At 36.6% G+C, this 15,345-nt stretch overlaps 1 protein-coding gene across 1 annotated transcript in view; it reads right to left on the minus strand.

Annotated features, from left to right (window-relative positions):
• Window positions 1–2,817: 2,817 nt before the first annotated feature.
• The window catches only part of LOC101896418 (protein Wnt-10b), a 74,599-nt gene continuing 62,071 nt past the window's right edge, over window positions 2,818–15,345 (minus strand). Inside the window, exon 6 of the mRNA XM_059121383.1 lies at window positions 2,818–3,240. Within this exon, the coding sequence (XP_058977366.1) occupies window positions 3,053–3,240 (188 nt within the window). The 3' untranslated portion in view covers window positions 2,818–3,052. The remainder of the gene's footprint in view (window positions 3,241–15,345) is intronic.

Here is a 15,345-nt window from a genome sequence, read left to right on the forward strand (position 1 = left end):
TAAACAGCAGACACCATACTGTGACACCATGCTAGACAGTCAGATAGCAGCACCTGCTTTGCAAAACAATTCACACGACAGATTAGAAATGTTGTCTTTTTGTTTTGACATTGGAAAAAATTAGTATTTTAGTTTGAGAGAAAATTTGTCTGGCAAAGAAGGAAAATATTGAAATGCAATTGGCTTTCAAGATGTTTTGCAAGACGTGTGTGTATGGTCTAAAATAGTGCAAAAGCAGATTATGTCATTATCATAATAAAGAATATGCAAATCATACAAGCAGTGTATGGATCGAAGTTGAGTCGGCACCTCTTGAAGGTCTTCTATCCAACGAAGACATCTAGAGGGTCTAACATCCACAAAAGACATTGTAATGGTCTTCCATCAAAAGAAGACGTCTTGAGGTTCTTTTATTCGTAGAAGACGTCTTAAATCACGAAAAATTGTGCAAGGTACTGGACTGATTGTTAGCCTTAATACTTGGGCATCTGAGTTGATGTCATCAATCAATTCAAGTAGTCAAGTGATCACTATATACTTGATGAACCTACAAACTTCCTATCGGGAATATCTTACATGAATTATACGATTTAATACGGCCAAAACGTCCCTTATTGAAATAACGGTTTGAGGTCTCTTTGGACCAAATACGTTTTGGGACATTTGGAGTCGATCTAGAAATATCCGCCTGTTTGTCTGGCTGGTTCGCACGATAACTATCAAAGAGAGTATCCGTTTTTTTTTATTATCGAACTTTGATCGAGTTCGGAGAAGGGCAACATCGGCCATTCCCTTCTGTGGTCTCACCCACAAAATCACAACATTTTCAACGAAAATAATTTGTCACATATAAAGAGACAAAATCATTAGATTTTGTGTAAAGTTTGCAAATCCCAATATTTGAATCAGTGCAAGGTCATGTGCGAAATTGAACAATATCGGTCCACTCCATTAAGTATATATCGGATTACACCTTCTAGTACCTACCCCACAATGGGTTAAAATTTCGAATACTTATAACTCTAATAAAATGTAAAATAAGAGTCCGATTTTCTTCACAATTCATACATCCCAATATTTTTATTGGCATAAGATCGGTGTGAAGATAGGATATCAATGTCCACTCTTTCTGATACCTCTCACAATGGGTCAAAATTTTGAATAGCCATGAAGTTCGTAAAACGTAAATTAAGCTTCCGATTCCGTTTAAACTCGGCACATCTCAATATTTCTATCAACAGAAGACCTGATATGAAGATGGGATATGTCGGATCGCTCCTTTTGGTACCTTCCCCACAACGGGTTAAATTTTTGAATAATTATATCTCTCAAAATATGAGGAATAATCATCATACAGGGTGAGATTAAAAACTGCAACAAAGTCAAACGCCATAATTTGTACATTTTTTTAATTTTATTGAATGAAAGCAAAAAATGTCGGAAATAGCATCAAATTTTAGATTAAGTTTAGAATTGTTCGAATTGGTAACCTTTGCACGAATTATGGCATTCAAACGGCCATATTCCATTCACACCTTGCCCGAAATTTGCTCTGCGGTATTTTGGCCCATTTGGCCAAACACAATAGTCCAACGGATTGACATCCGGAGATTTTGGTGACCATTGTGCGCTGGAAATGAAGCGAGGAACCTCATTTTGTAACCATTCATGGGTGGCGCGTGTTGAGTGCGATGGTGCTGAGTCCTGTTGGAATGTCCAAGGTCTGCGGCCAAAATGTTTGCGTGCCCAAGGCTTTAACACACCCTCCAAAATATTTTCGCGATAATATTCGGCATTTAGTCTGATGCCACGGTCGATTAATATGAGCGGAGAGCAACCATCGGCTGTTATGGCGGCCCACACCATCACTATGGCCGGTGCTTGAGTTCTGGTGGCCAACTGTAGGTGCATATTTTCAGCGGACCTCTTCGGACAACGAATGTTTTCCCATCGAAAACAGTTAACCACTTTCGGCCAAGTGAAGCAACTATTTAGCTCTTTTGAGTCTATTTTCTTTCTGTTGCGGTGTAAGTTCTTGCACTTTTTGGAATTTCAATGGTTTTACCCCGAGCTCATTTTTCAATATTTCGACATGTTCAGCTCACGAGCCATTTCTCGGCCACTGCGACGCGGATTTCGATCAAGTCGTTTCTTTATTTTTCGAAACATTTCTACTGATGTTTCTGTTTTCTTCCGTTCACTTCATGACGTCGGATTTACATTTAAATGCTGGAGTGCACAAACGATAGTCATTTGTGGTTTTCCAGCCAAATATAAAGAAATCACTCTATCACGCTTAAATTCCATCACGAATAACTTTTTTCCTGGAAAATTCTCACCAAAATGCTTTTGTACGCTTGTAAACAATATAATGAGCTGAATCTGGAATAATTTAAACAGCTGCCGGAAATTGCTGCAGTTGGTTGCAGTTTTTTTTCATTTCCAAGTCCAAATCGGGCACGTATAGGTCCGCTCCTTCGGTATATTATCCTTATAAGGTCAACATTTTGAATAATCGTAGTGTAAGTTAAAAAATATTTTAATAAACTGACATAGACTGAGGGTATATATCTGTTGGCAAAACCGACTGATACTTCTTAACTTGTTTTAGATACAGGCTGACGCCAAAACTCAAAACAACTGGTCAAAAGCAAAATTAGCTACTTAGGCTTTCGATTTTTGCCCTTAACGAAGAAAAGACTTTTTAATGTTTCGATTTTGCTCAACCATCCAATAATCGATTTTAGGATTGAAAATGAGACAATAATTTACATAATTATTTAATAAATAATAATATTAAATTTATTTTTGATATTCTTCACATAATATTTGGTAGAATTTGTTTGTTTTTGTTTTCTTTTTTTCATTTTCTTTCTTTTTGTTTTGTTGTGTTTATTTGTGTTCTTGTTGTTTGTTTGTTTTTTTTTTTATAAAAAGTTACTTTTATTATTTGTTATGGTTTTTATTGTTTTTATATATTTTTATTTTGTATTTATTATTTCGTTTCCTTTTCCATTCACTTTTATTGCGTTCGTTTTGTCTTCTCCCCTATTCAATTGCAAACACTTATCCATTCTTCAACGTGACATTCGTCGCATTCCACATTGCAGCACCATTGGAATTTACAATGACAACGTTCGGCACGACGTTCCTTAACTAAGCTATAACCACGGCCACAGCACAACGAGGTGCAGCCATCACTTAAAGTACTATTGCGATTACATTTGCGACCCACTGTGCCTGCAATGAAATGGAGGTGGAAATTTATAAGAGATTATAAATGTTTTGGCAAAATGAAGGAAGGACTTTAATATAACAAATAATTATGTAAATCCAAACAAGATATATTAATTTTCAAGTTGAAATTGAGGAACCAACTTCCAATTTGTTGCCTACAAGAAAAGAGTCACAACAGATGAAAGCCATTTAAATGGTTTCAAACATATAGCGACATCTTTGTTATATCGTTAACACTACTATTCTATTGTGGTCAATGCAGTATTTTTAGTGTAGACACAAACTACACCGCATTATCGACAGTAAATACTTAAAACGCGTTCCACATTTTCCTCAAAACCACATTTAAACCAGTAAGGAAAGCTCAAAAGTCGGGCGGGGCCGACTATATGATACCCTACACCACTATGCATATTTAGTAGAGCTCTCGTAAAAAGGTTTATACAGGGCATTTCAGAGCTCTATGAGATAGTTGGTACAAAATCAAAATCTATCTAATTCTATCGTGCATTTTACGAACTATAGCTATCTCTGAACCGGGTTTCTCCAAATTTGACGTATTAGCTTCTAGACTGAATTCGGTCTTGCCATTGGGCTGCCATTTGGGCTGATATTGGCCATTTGATGCACAATTAATACGAAATCGGATGAAGATATATATGGGAGCTATAGCTATATCTGAACCGATTTTTACTAAAATTGGTGTACTTGCTTCTAAGTTGGTTTCTAATATCACGGTTGTGGAGTGAATATTACGAATGTAAGGGACTAAAACACTAAATCGGATGAAACATATATATGGTTGCTATATCTATATCTGAACCGATTTTCACTAAATTTGATATACTTGCTTCTAGGCTGAATTTGGTCCGATGTACTAAAATTCAGTCCATTTGGACTTATATCGGCCATTTGGTGCACAATTAACCCGAAATCGGATGAAGATATATATGGGAGCTATATCCAAATCTGAACCGATTTCGATAAAATTAAAAACAGCCATTTCTGGGCTGTATCTTTTATCTGGTACCAAATATCATTCTTGTGGAGTGCATATTACGAATGTGAGAGGCTTAAACACCAAATCGGATAAAACATATATATGGGAGCTATAGCTGTTTCTGAACCGATTTTCTCCAAATTTGTTGTATTTGCTTTAAGGCAAATCTCGGTCACATGTGCCAAAATTCGGGCCATTTGGGCTAATATTGGCCATTTGGTGGCCAATTAACCCAAAATCGGATGAAGATATATGTATATGGAAGCTATATCCAAATCTGAACCGATTTCGATAAAATTTAAAACAGCTATTTCTGTGCTCCATCTAATACCTGGTACCAAATATCACGGTTGTGGAGTGCATAGTAGGAATGTGAGGGACTTAAAGATCAAATCGGATGAAAGATATATATGGGAGCTATAGCTATATCTGAACCGATTTTCTCCAAATTTGGTATACTTGCTTCTAGGCCGAACTCGGTTGGGTGTGCCAAAATTCAGGTAATTTGGACTGATAGTGGACATTTGGTGCACATTTAACCCGAAATGGGATGAAGATATATATGTGAGCTATAGCTGTTTCTGAACCGATTTTCTCCAAATTTGTTGTATTTGCTTTAAGGCTAATCTCGGTCACATGTGCCAAAATTCGGGCCATTTGGGCTGATATTGGCCATTTGGTGGCCAAATAACCCAAAATCGGATGAAGATATATATGGAAGCTATATCCAAATCTGAACCGATTTCGATAAAATTTAAAACAGCTATTTCTGTGCTCCATCTAATACCTGGTACCAAATATCACGGTTGTGGAGTGCATAGTAGGAATGTGAGGGACTTAAAGATCAAATCGGATGAAAGATATATATGGGAGCTATAGCTATATCTGAACCGATTTTCTCCAAATTTGATATACTTGCTTCTAGGCCGAACTCGGTTGGGTGTGCCAAAATTCAGGTAATTTGGACTGATAGTGGACATTTGGTGCCCATTTAACCCGAAATCGGATGAAGATATATATGGGAGCTATATCTAAATTTGATCCGATTCTCACCAATTTCAATAGGGTTCGTCCTTGGGCCAAAAAAATATTGTTTGGAAAATTTCATCTCAATCGGATAATAAATGCGACCTGCATTTTGTTCACAAGAATACATGGACAGACGGACGGACGGACGGACAGACGGACTGACATGCATAAATCGACTCAGAAAGTGATTCTATGAAGGTTCTCAAAAGTAACTATGGGTCTATCTCGTTTCCTTCTCCATGTTACAAACAAATGCACAAAGACATAATACCCTTACCACTATGTGGTGTAGGGTATAAATATTAAACAAGATTGCTACCAACTACCTTACGTGTGAATCTATCCTGAATTCATAAAAAATGTTTTAAAAGGAGAACCTAATGAGGTTCAAAAGAATCGATACATGAATGGTCTTTAATAACCAAGAAGTAAATAATGCGAAACTACAAAAATATTAGTGAAGAAACCTACTAGTTTAACCTCCGCCATAATATATCCCCCATATATTTAGTTTTTCAATTCGAAAAATACATTCTATGTCTACGGAAATCAGTCTAGCTTATTTTATGTAATATGATTCATTTTAGGTCCGTAAAATTCTTAGCATTGAAAATGGATAATATACACCTGCATTTAAGTACAGCCCCCGAGGCGATCTAGCCATGTCCGTCTGTCTGTTTCGCTGGTGCGCACGATAACTCTCGAGGGGAGTATTTGATTTGATTCAAACAAAGTGCATCGTAATATTATTGTCATACTTAGATCGACTGCGGAGATGGGCAATATCGGCCCACTCCTTCCGCTACCTCTTCCACTAAATTTAAATAATTTACTGCACAGAAAGAGAAAGGATAATCCGATTTTGCTCCAACTTTGCAAATCCTACTTACCCCACAAAGGGTCAATATTTCGAATAATTATAAATCTCAGAAAATATAATGTCTTCAAATTACACACATCACAATATTTTTATTAACCCAAGTTCTGGTACCTATGACCCATTGTGGGGTCAAAATTTGGAACATTCATGAGGAAGGTCATAAAACGTGAAATTAACATCCGAATCCATTCAAATTTCTTGCCAAAATTTCAAGCTTTACATCAACACAAGTTCCGTTAGACATTGGAATATTCCTTCAGAGGATCAAAACTTTTAATAGCCAAAATGATTATGAAATTCGAAATACGCATCCGATTCTCCTCAAATCTCGCATATCCCATTATTTCTACTAACACAAGATCAGCTGTGAGGATGGGATATATCGGCGCAATCCTTCTTGTACCTCCAACTCATAGGATTCAAGATTTTGAAAAACAAGCCTCAAAAAAGTGGAACAACTAATCGCTTCAAAATTCACACATCCAAATATTTTTGCTAACACAAGATCTGTTGTTAAGATGATATAAATCTGCGAACCCCTTCTGGTACCTCATCCACAAAGGATCACAATTTTTAATATTTTATCTTTCATAACTTGCGAATCAAATAATCGATCTGTATCAAAGTTAGCACAGGAATATTTTGCCATGTGTTAAAAGCCAGGACTGCGGATTTAAAACGGAAATAAGACTATTTTGCTGGCTTTGGCGTCGAGAGAAACAGCTAAGTTTAATCACAAAGAGTTTGCCAGATTTAACCATAGTGTCACTCCTTTTAATAAATAACGTGACTTTCCAGCCCCCTTTCTCCTGGGTCAACAATTTCCCGATAATTGTCTCCATAAGTAGATCACCCGATTTCATAACTTTTGAACGCCTTACTTTCCTTAGCTATGGGCCAGAATTTAGAGAGTTCACCAACCTTCACACTGATAACTGTCCAATTCTTCTGAAATTTGGGTACGGAAAAGGACTCCCCGCGACATCACCAAAACTATGTACCTGCTGTTAGAATAACCGATATAAGATCACATCCCCAACAGGAGCTGCGGGTGCATGAGCACAAGCGTAAACAGTGGCTAGTCCATTTGAAGTGTTGCAACATTGGAATCCTGGCAAAAAGGAAGACGTTATTAAAAGTGACTAAGGTCTTACAGTAACTTTTAGTAACGTTACAGCTGCGCTGATTATTTTAAACGGCCCCGCAAGCGATAGGACGAGGCAAAGAGTATTCAGTCGTAGCATATCTCTTCCAGCCTAGAAGGTACTACCACAGTTTATTATGGCTGATGTTGCAATGTCAACAAGTTTTAACATTTGGATAATCAACTATATGTATGTGTGGGCACGAGCCGTACGTAGAATTCCAGAACAAGAAGTTCAAACACTATAGAATGAAACAGGGTCATCTTCAATGTGGGATGATTTATACGGAAGTGCGTTACCTATAACTTTTCGGACTTTATAACCTTCCAGACATCATTATTATCGTAACTTATGTAGATGATTCCACGATCATGGCATCGAGTCCCACTCAAGATGACACTAATATTGCGGAATTTACCTTCCATGCGAGGAATATGAAAATATCCGCCACTAAGTCAACGGCCACAATTCGAAATGCGATGTCGAGAACACAGCTGAATATGCAGGACAAGGGAAATTTAATTTCGACCACGAAGTACCCGCAAGAAGAGTTAGCAAAGGGATCGCAAGCAGGAAGCTACTTCATTTTTCCAGCATCTCTCTTTTGAAGGTATTATTACTGTTGGCTTTGATTTCAGACTGATTTCTCTTCTTATGTTATCTGTTTCATTCCGGTGTCAGTCATGTCATCCTTCTACAGCAGATTCATCGTACGAATTTTGGAAAGCTTAACGTTCCAACGTTGCAAACCTACATAAATTTCAACCGTTTTGGTGTGACTTTTTTAAGCTGCACCACTTTCATTTTGAAGTTTCATCTCATTGACCTTAGACCGCTCATCCCTCCTCCATCGAATACAGATATCCGTTTCTGTTTCTTTCTGGCTGCAACTATTCAAAGTGACAGCTTATATTTATCATTTAATTTCGTCAAATCCAGGTGTTTCTTTTACGATTATGACAAAACTTAATTTCATTATCAAACAAGTAATGGTCGTGCGGGCCGACCATGTGATACCCTACAACACCACAATATTTTAGAAGCCCCCTTATGTCCAAATTCATTTTGGAACATTTCGCTTTTGAAAATATGTTACGGATCACTACCCTTTGCATTTTGACCAGGGACAATTAAAGAAAGACTTTTCAGTTCGCCAACTTTTTAGATCTTCAAAAAGAATGAAAAAGAATGAAAATGAAATCCAGTTATATTTCGCATTGGCATTATAAAGAAAATGAAAAAAAAACAAGTAAGCAAAGGCTACAGTCGAGCGGGGCCGACCGTTGAATACCCTACAACACTATAATAAATGATACAGTTTATATAGGCGAGATACTCGAAAGAATTCAACAAGATATTGTGACAAATAATAAAAGAAAACCATCAGGTTTCGTTCTCTAATTTTCGAATAATAGCAACTTAAACTAATTTGCTCATTTCCAATTTATTGGTAGATGTTGCACTTAAATGGTCTTCCTAGATCTGGAACCAAAAATTCCCAAGGACCTATAATCTCTCAGAAGTGGCAAAATATTAACGTTTATTATTGGTTTTTGACTGAAACCCATCTATATGAGATACAGACATATGACTATATTCTTCAACGAAATCAGCCTTAACGAAATAGTCAGAAGTGCGTATTTGTGAATTCTCCAAAAAGTCACTGGAATGGATATTTTCGTATTTTGTCTACAAAAGCTGGCTAACTATTTCACACACTGAATATTTTTGGATGGCCATCCAAAACTGCTTGGCTTTTGCAATGTCCGGTAACCTCCATTCAAATGCGCGTGAGGATCGGGCGATAATTACGACCTGCTGACAATTTTGCACTTTTTGGTCCATTTCAACCCCTAAATATATGGCGATTATCTCCAAAAAGAGTAGGCTTTTATTCTGACCCTCATATTATCCCCATGCAAAATTTCATAAGGATCGGGCCATAAATGCGATCTGTATATGATATCCTGATATCCTAACTACTTAGTTTTGTTAGCTGTAGAAATATTACCAAATGTTTAATTCAAAATGAAAATATGCCAAAAATATGACAAAATTGAAAAAATATGAGAAAATATTACAAAATCAATATTTTCATCTTTAGAGAGATATTTTTATGCGATTTTTTAGACGTTTTTTTATTCCTGCCAAGAGGCCATTTTGAATTAATGAGAACTGTCGAAATCAGTTCAGCCGTTCTCGACATATAAGAGATCTTTCAAGCATATCTTCTTTGATAGACATATATATCGCACATATTTTGCTATATATCCGATTTGATGGATGTTAACATCAATGTAAAGACCAGAAGTAATCTTGTCATGGCTTTGTGATTCCGCCGGGATTTAAAAAATTCGCGGTTTAATGAAAAATTTTGAATTTTTTCAACCCAAAAGATATGGTCTATTTTACCCGCTAAATATTATCCGATGACCACCCAAATTGGTAGGCTTCTTCCCCGCCCTAAACTCTAGCTACATGCGAAGTTCCGCGTCGATTGGTCTATAATTGCGACCTGTATAGCTACTGCAAAATCCGACATTTTTTCAGTTTTTGGTCCATTTCGACCCCTAAATATTATGCGATCATCTCCAAAAGAAATAGGGTTCTATTCTGACCCTAGCCCCACCTCCATTCTAAATTTCGTGAAGATCGGGCCATAATTGCGACCTGTAGAGTGATTACAAATTAACATGGACAGACGGACAGACGGACAGACGGACAGACGGACGGACGGACATACATAGCTAGATCGACTCAGCTCGGCGAGCTAGGAAGATCCATATATACTTTCCTATGTGGGAAACCAATATTTCGTGGTGTTACATAATTTTTGGCCCAATCAAACTTATAATACCCTCAACACATAGTGTTGTAGGGTATAAAAAACAAATGAACAAAGTTTTTAATTAATGTAATTTTTTATAATGGCCACTTTAAAATAAAATTTATTAAACTTTCGATCGTCAGTCATGTCTGGGTGGCAAGTAACGTTTCACCACTTCATTACTCGTGTATTATTATTGTTTTTTTATTTTTTGTTGTTTTGGGCTGTCATGCTAATCAATGTAAAACAAAATAAGGCAAGTGAAACGATAATTTAGTCAATGGTAGCCAGCGTGGGATACTCTACACCAAAGTGATGGTGAATTCACTCTTAGAAATGAGATGGTAATGTTGAATTCACATTAGAAATTGAAATGGAATGAACGATAAAGTTAGGTGAACTAAAGGATCTATTAGAATCAAATGAACCATATGCTAAATGAACGCTATTATCTAAATGGTAAAGCAGAGTAAAAGTTTAGTGTCGATAATCCAGTGTCCTTGTGGTTGTTGTTTTATCGATGACCCGCGACATGAAATAATGCATAGCGTTGTGTAGTTCACGATTGAGCTAGTTCAAATGAACTATTCATTGAAAAGAGCATTCGAACTAGGTCATTGAAAGCAGTTCGCTGAATTAAAATCGGTATCTTCGTTTTTTGTCTCTTATCACTGAACTAAAGTCCCTGACTGGACAATTATGAATGTGGTTCAGTAATTCTTTCACGTTTACTTTTTTCTTGCGGTGATGCTGCAGTAATTGTATTCTGTTTCGGATATCCTGTTATTGTTGTTAACTTAAATTTATATAATTTTTAAATTTTTCTTTAAAAATAAAATTTTATTCCGTGTTGATAACCTTTAACTTTTACCAGACTTTACTTTTATGCAATTTTGTTTTTTTTTCACTTTTTTAGTTTTATTTTCAAACTCAGTGATCGATTCAAACTCAACGACCGATTCAAAACACGAACTAGTTCAGTTAAAAGTGTTGATCTGAATGGAGCGTTCAGAGAAATTAACTAGTTTTTATAATTCTAGTGTCCATTCTGATTTGTTTTAATTGAACTTAATTAAACCACATGCCTGAAATAAATGGAACTAGGTGCTACAGTTCATTTTATGGACTTGTGCTTGGAGCTAGTTCATCCCGAAACAATATAAAACAATTTACTTTCATTTGTAAAAGGATCTCATATTCGATTTTTGCCATTAAAGGTCAGAATACATACTTTTTTGACTGGCTTAAGTTATCGGCTGGTTTCTTCGGAAAAGAACAAAGAAGCGTAGGACCAAATTCGAACTAAGTCAACCTAAAACTTTTTTGTATCTCTATGAAGAAGCCAGCCTGTCAAAAAAGGCTCTTATGTAGTCTCACCTTAAGTTCCGTAAATCTATCTTGACCTATAGGCGTGATGCTTTGTCGTTTATCTCCCTTTTTTATATGCTCCAAAGTACACAGTATGGAGGTTATATTAAGTTTGTCTTTCCGATATAATCGTTTTAAACCCAACAAAGTATACACATATTCGATCGATTGGATTCAGATGCCCCTTTGTATCTCCGTCTGTAATTACGGTAGAGTCCAAACAGCATGTGATAGGAAGCTAACATTTTGCATAAAGTTGTGATTTGTCCGCAGTCAGGCCAAGTTCAAGGATGAGCTATATTGGTCAATGTTTTTGTACAGCCCCCATATAATTGTACCTCCCGGTATTCGGAATTTTGACGATTTTAGCCACACATCCTTACGTAATAGTTTAAAAATTAGTATTTAGAGCTTATATTGTGGTCTACCTCCTGTGGTAGTACATTGTCTTCATAGATCCAGAGTTTTTCGTATAGTCCCTATATAATTGTACCTCTTGATATTCGGAATTTTGACGATATTAGCCACACTTTGTAACAGAATAAATAATAAATTTGGTATTTACAGTTTGTATTGGGATTTATCTACTGTGGCATAATATTGTCTATATAGGTCCACGTTTTCCTATGGTCTCCATATAAAGGTATCTCTCGATATTCGATATTTTGACAATTTTAGTCACACTTTTTAACGTTATAGTTTATAATTTTGTATTTAGAGTTCATAACATGTTCTACCTTCTGTGGCAGAACATTGCCTGTATATTTTCACGTTTTCGTATAGCGCCCATATGATTGTACCTTCCCATATTCAGTATTTTGATGCATTTAGGCTCAGTTTCTAGCGGAATAGCATAAAAATTCGAAAGTAAGAGTTCAAATTGGATTCTATATCCTGTAACAGAACACTGTCTATATAGGTCCACGTTTTCCTATAGCCCCCATATAAAAGTACTTTCCGATATTCGGTATTTTGACAATTTAAGCCACATTTTCTAACGGAATTTCCTAATATTGAGTTTATCGATTCCGTAATGGGTTCTTCTGCTTATGTTGCACAAAATTGAACTATATAAGTCAAAGTTGTTATATAGCCCTTATCTCCTCCCCGATATTTGGTATTTGGATGACTGAATCCCACTTTTTTAGAGAATGGTTTGCAATTTGAATTGGATGTTTCCAATAAAAGAACTGGCACATACCTCTCGAATACTGGAGTTTCGGCATTTACAGACTTATTTTTAAATTGGTTACTTTCCAAATTGTGAGGGGTAGATAAAGTTTGGCCCGGTTTGCAGTTCGGTCACTTAGTTTACTGACTATCGCAGTAATGAACGACCGTAGTATTTTGTTGTTGCAAAAGTGCCAGGCTTTATCCCTTTATTGTTGTTTTTATAAAAAAATCGTTCTCCACTAATAAACAAACGTTGTTTTTATAAAAACCACAATAAAAGGATAAAGCCTGACACTTTAGATTCCTATATTTATGTGGTGACATGAATGAGCTCAAAGCCAGCTAAAATTCCTCAAGAATGCCCTCCTCCTATGCCAAAAATATATATGCAGTGTTGAAGAGGAATTTCCAAGAGATCTTGAAAAAATCATGGAAATCGGCCTTTTTGAGTTTGAACAAGTATCATCTGCTGCTTTTAATATGTGCATTGAAAGAATTGATCTGATATCTCTCAAAAGGAGGTCATGGACCCCCAAAATATAACTCATTTTTTCGTGCGACATGTTTATGTTAAAAACAATGGGTTGGTAAGGCGATCTGTAATGGGTATTTTTGCGGGGTAGCCTCAAGTATCAGTTTAAACGATGGAATTTGAAACTTTCTACACTGCCTCTGCTGAGGAAAAGGTTCGAGTCAATGCAGTGTTTTTTGAAAATAATAATACCTTGAAAGCGGGGGTGTGGTCGTCTAAAAAAAAAACACATACATAGAAATACAAGATCAGTACGACAACAACTAAAACAGTGCTCGGCAAGAGTAGAATCTCTTCGATTTCCAACGAATTTGGCTCCCACCATAAAACGAGGAAAATAAGCTGACTCCTATTGGAGCGATAGCGAAAATTTGAGTTTGCTGTATTTTTTTATATATCAGGAGCTCTTCCGCTCGAATTCGAGTAAGTTTCACTCTTTGTTCGAGCGAGTATAAATTTTTCGCAAAATTGAATTTCAATTTAGGACCAAGTATTCCGAACAATAAGTTCACTTTTAAAGTTATAGCCATGTAGGGTGCCACAAAGAAACATTTTCCAACAAATTACATTTAATATTTTTTAATAATAAATATGAACGGTAAAGTAGCCAGCCGCAGCTACTACAGACATACACACAGACATATAAAAAATATATAATTTTTTTTTATTAAATAATTAACACTTTTTAACTGCAATCTGTCAATTTGCAACAGCATGAGTTACGACTTTTTTTTTTTGCGCTGCGATATTGAGATGCAATTTGGCCTGGCGTCCGTCCCGAATAGTCCGTGCCCATGTCTGTCCGTCTATCCGGGCGATTAGTATTGGTGATCTATGCGCCATTTGTCTGGGTGTCTGGGGTGTGTAAGCAAAGTGAGCCAGCAAAAGCGTGGCTCAGTCTGAAGACAAGGCAAGGCAAAGCATTTGATTGGAAGTCAGTTATCGCTACGATGATGATGACCACGGTGGATGGTGGTGGGACGTGTTGGGTCTTTAAGCCAAAAGTGTTTCTTTTTTTCTCTCGCTGTTGTCTTAAGACGACGATGCTTTCAATTTGTCGTCCGCCACGTTTAAGCTTAAGCAGCGTTTGTTGTCTTGTAAATCGACCATGTTCAGACGTCGTCGTCGGGTCGGTTTTTGTCGCTTGCAAATATACGTACGTGTCTATATATTGTAACAGATTTGCATATTTTATTAATAAGATTGTCAATTAAGAAGTGTTTATTGGCATGATATGACCGGCCGATCAGACGACGAGGCGGCGCGACACATTCGACCAGTCTCTCCTAAGCACGTCCAAGCCGTTTCTGTTTCAATTTGCAAATTATTATCGAACATTAGTTGTTAGTTGCAATTAATCAGTTTGTGCTAATTGGGAGGCGTTGTTTTTGTTGCGAGAGAGGGAAAAAAATAGATTTAGCAATGATTTATGGAAAACGGAACCACAGTGGTAGCCGGATAAGAGATTTTTTTAATTAAAATTGGATTCGATGAAGAAATTGTTATGAAGGTAGATTATCTACCACCAGATGGTGATTACGGTGATTTTCCTCAAAGGCTGGATTTTTAGAAGGGACCCTTTTTATACTCCTCGAAATACTCATGTCAGACCCAACAAAGTATATATATTCTTGATCAGCGTAAAATTCTAAGACGATTTAGCCATGTCCGTCTGTCTGTCTGTCTGTCTGTTGTAATCACGCTATCCTTCGAACATATTGAGATAGAAGGCTAAAATTTTGCACACATGTATATTTTGCCAGTAGGCAGGTAAGGTTCGTAAATGGGCCATGTAGGTCCAAGTTATCATATAGGCCCCATGTAACGGTATCTTCCTATATTCGGTATTTTGATGATTTTAGCAACATTATTCACCGGAATTGTTTCAAATTTGGTATTTGAAGTTCGTAATGGATACTACAGCCTAAGACTGAAAATAGTCTGTGTAGGTCCACGTCATCGTATAGCCCCCATATACCGGTACCCCCCCATAATCGGTATTTTGATGATTTTAGCGACATTATTTAACAGAATCGTTCCAATTTTGGTATTTGAAATTCGTAATAGATACTGCACCATAAAGCAGAATATAGGTCATGTAGGTCCACGTCTTCGCATAGCCCCATATAACGGTACCTCCCTATATTCGGTATT

Source organism: Musca domestica, unplaced genomic scaffold (genome assembly GCF_030504385.1).
Source record: "Musca domestica strain aabys unplaced genomic scaffold, Musca_domestica.polishedcontigs.V.1.1 19, whole genome shotgun sequence".
Classification (NCBI taxonomy): Eukaryota; Metazoa; Arthropoda; class Insecta; order Diptera; family Muscidae; genus Musca; species Musca domestica.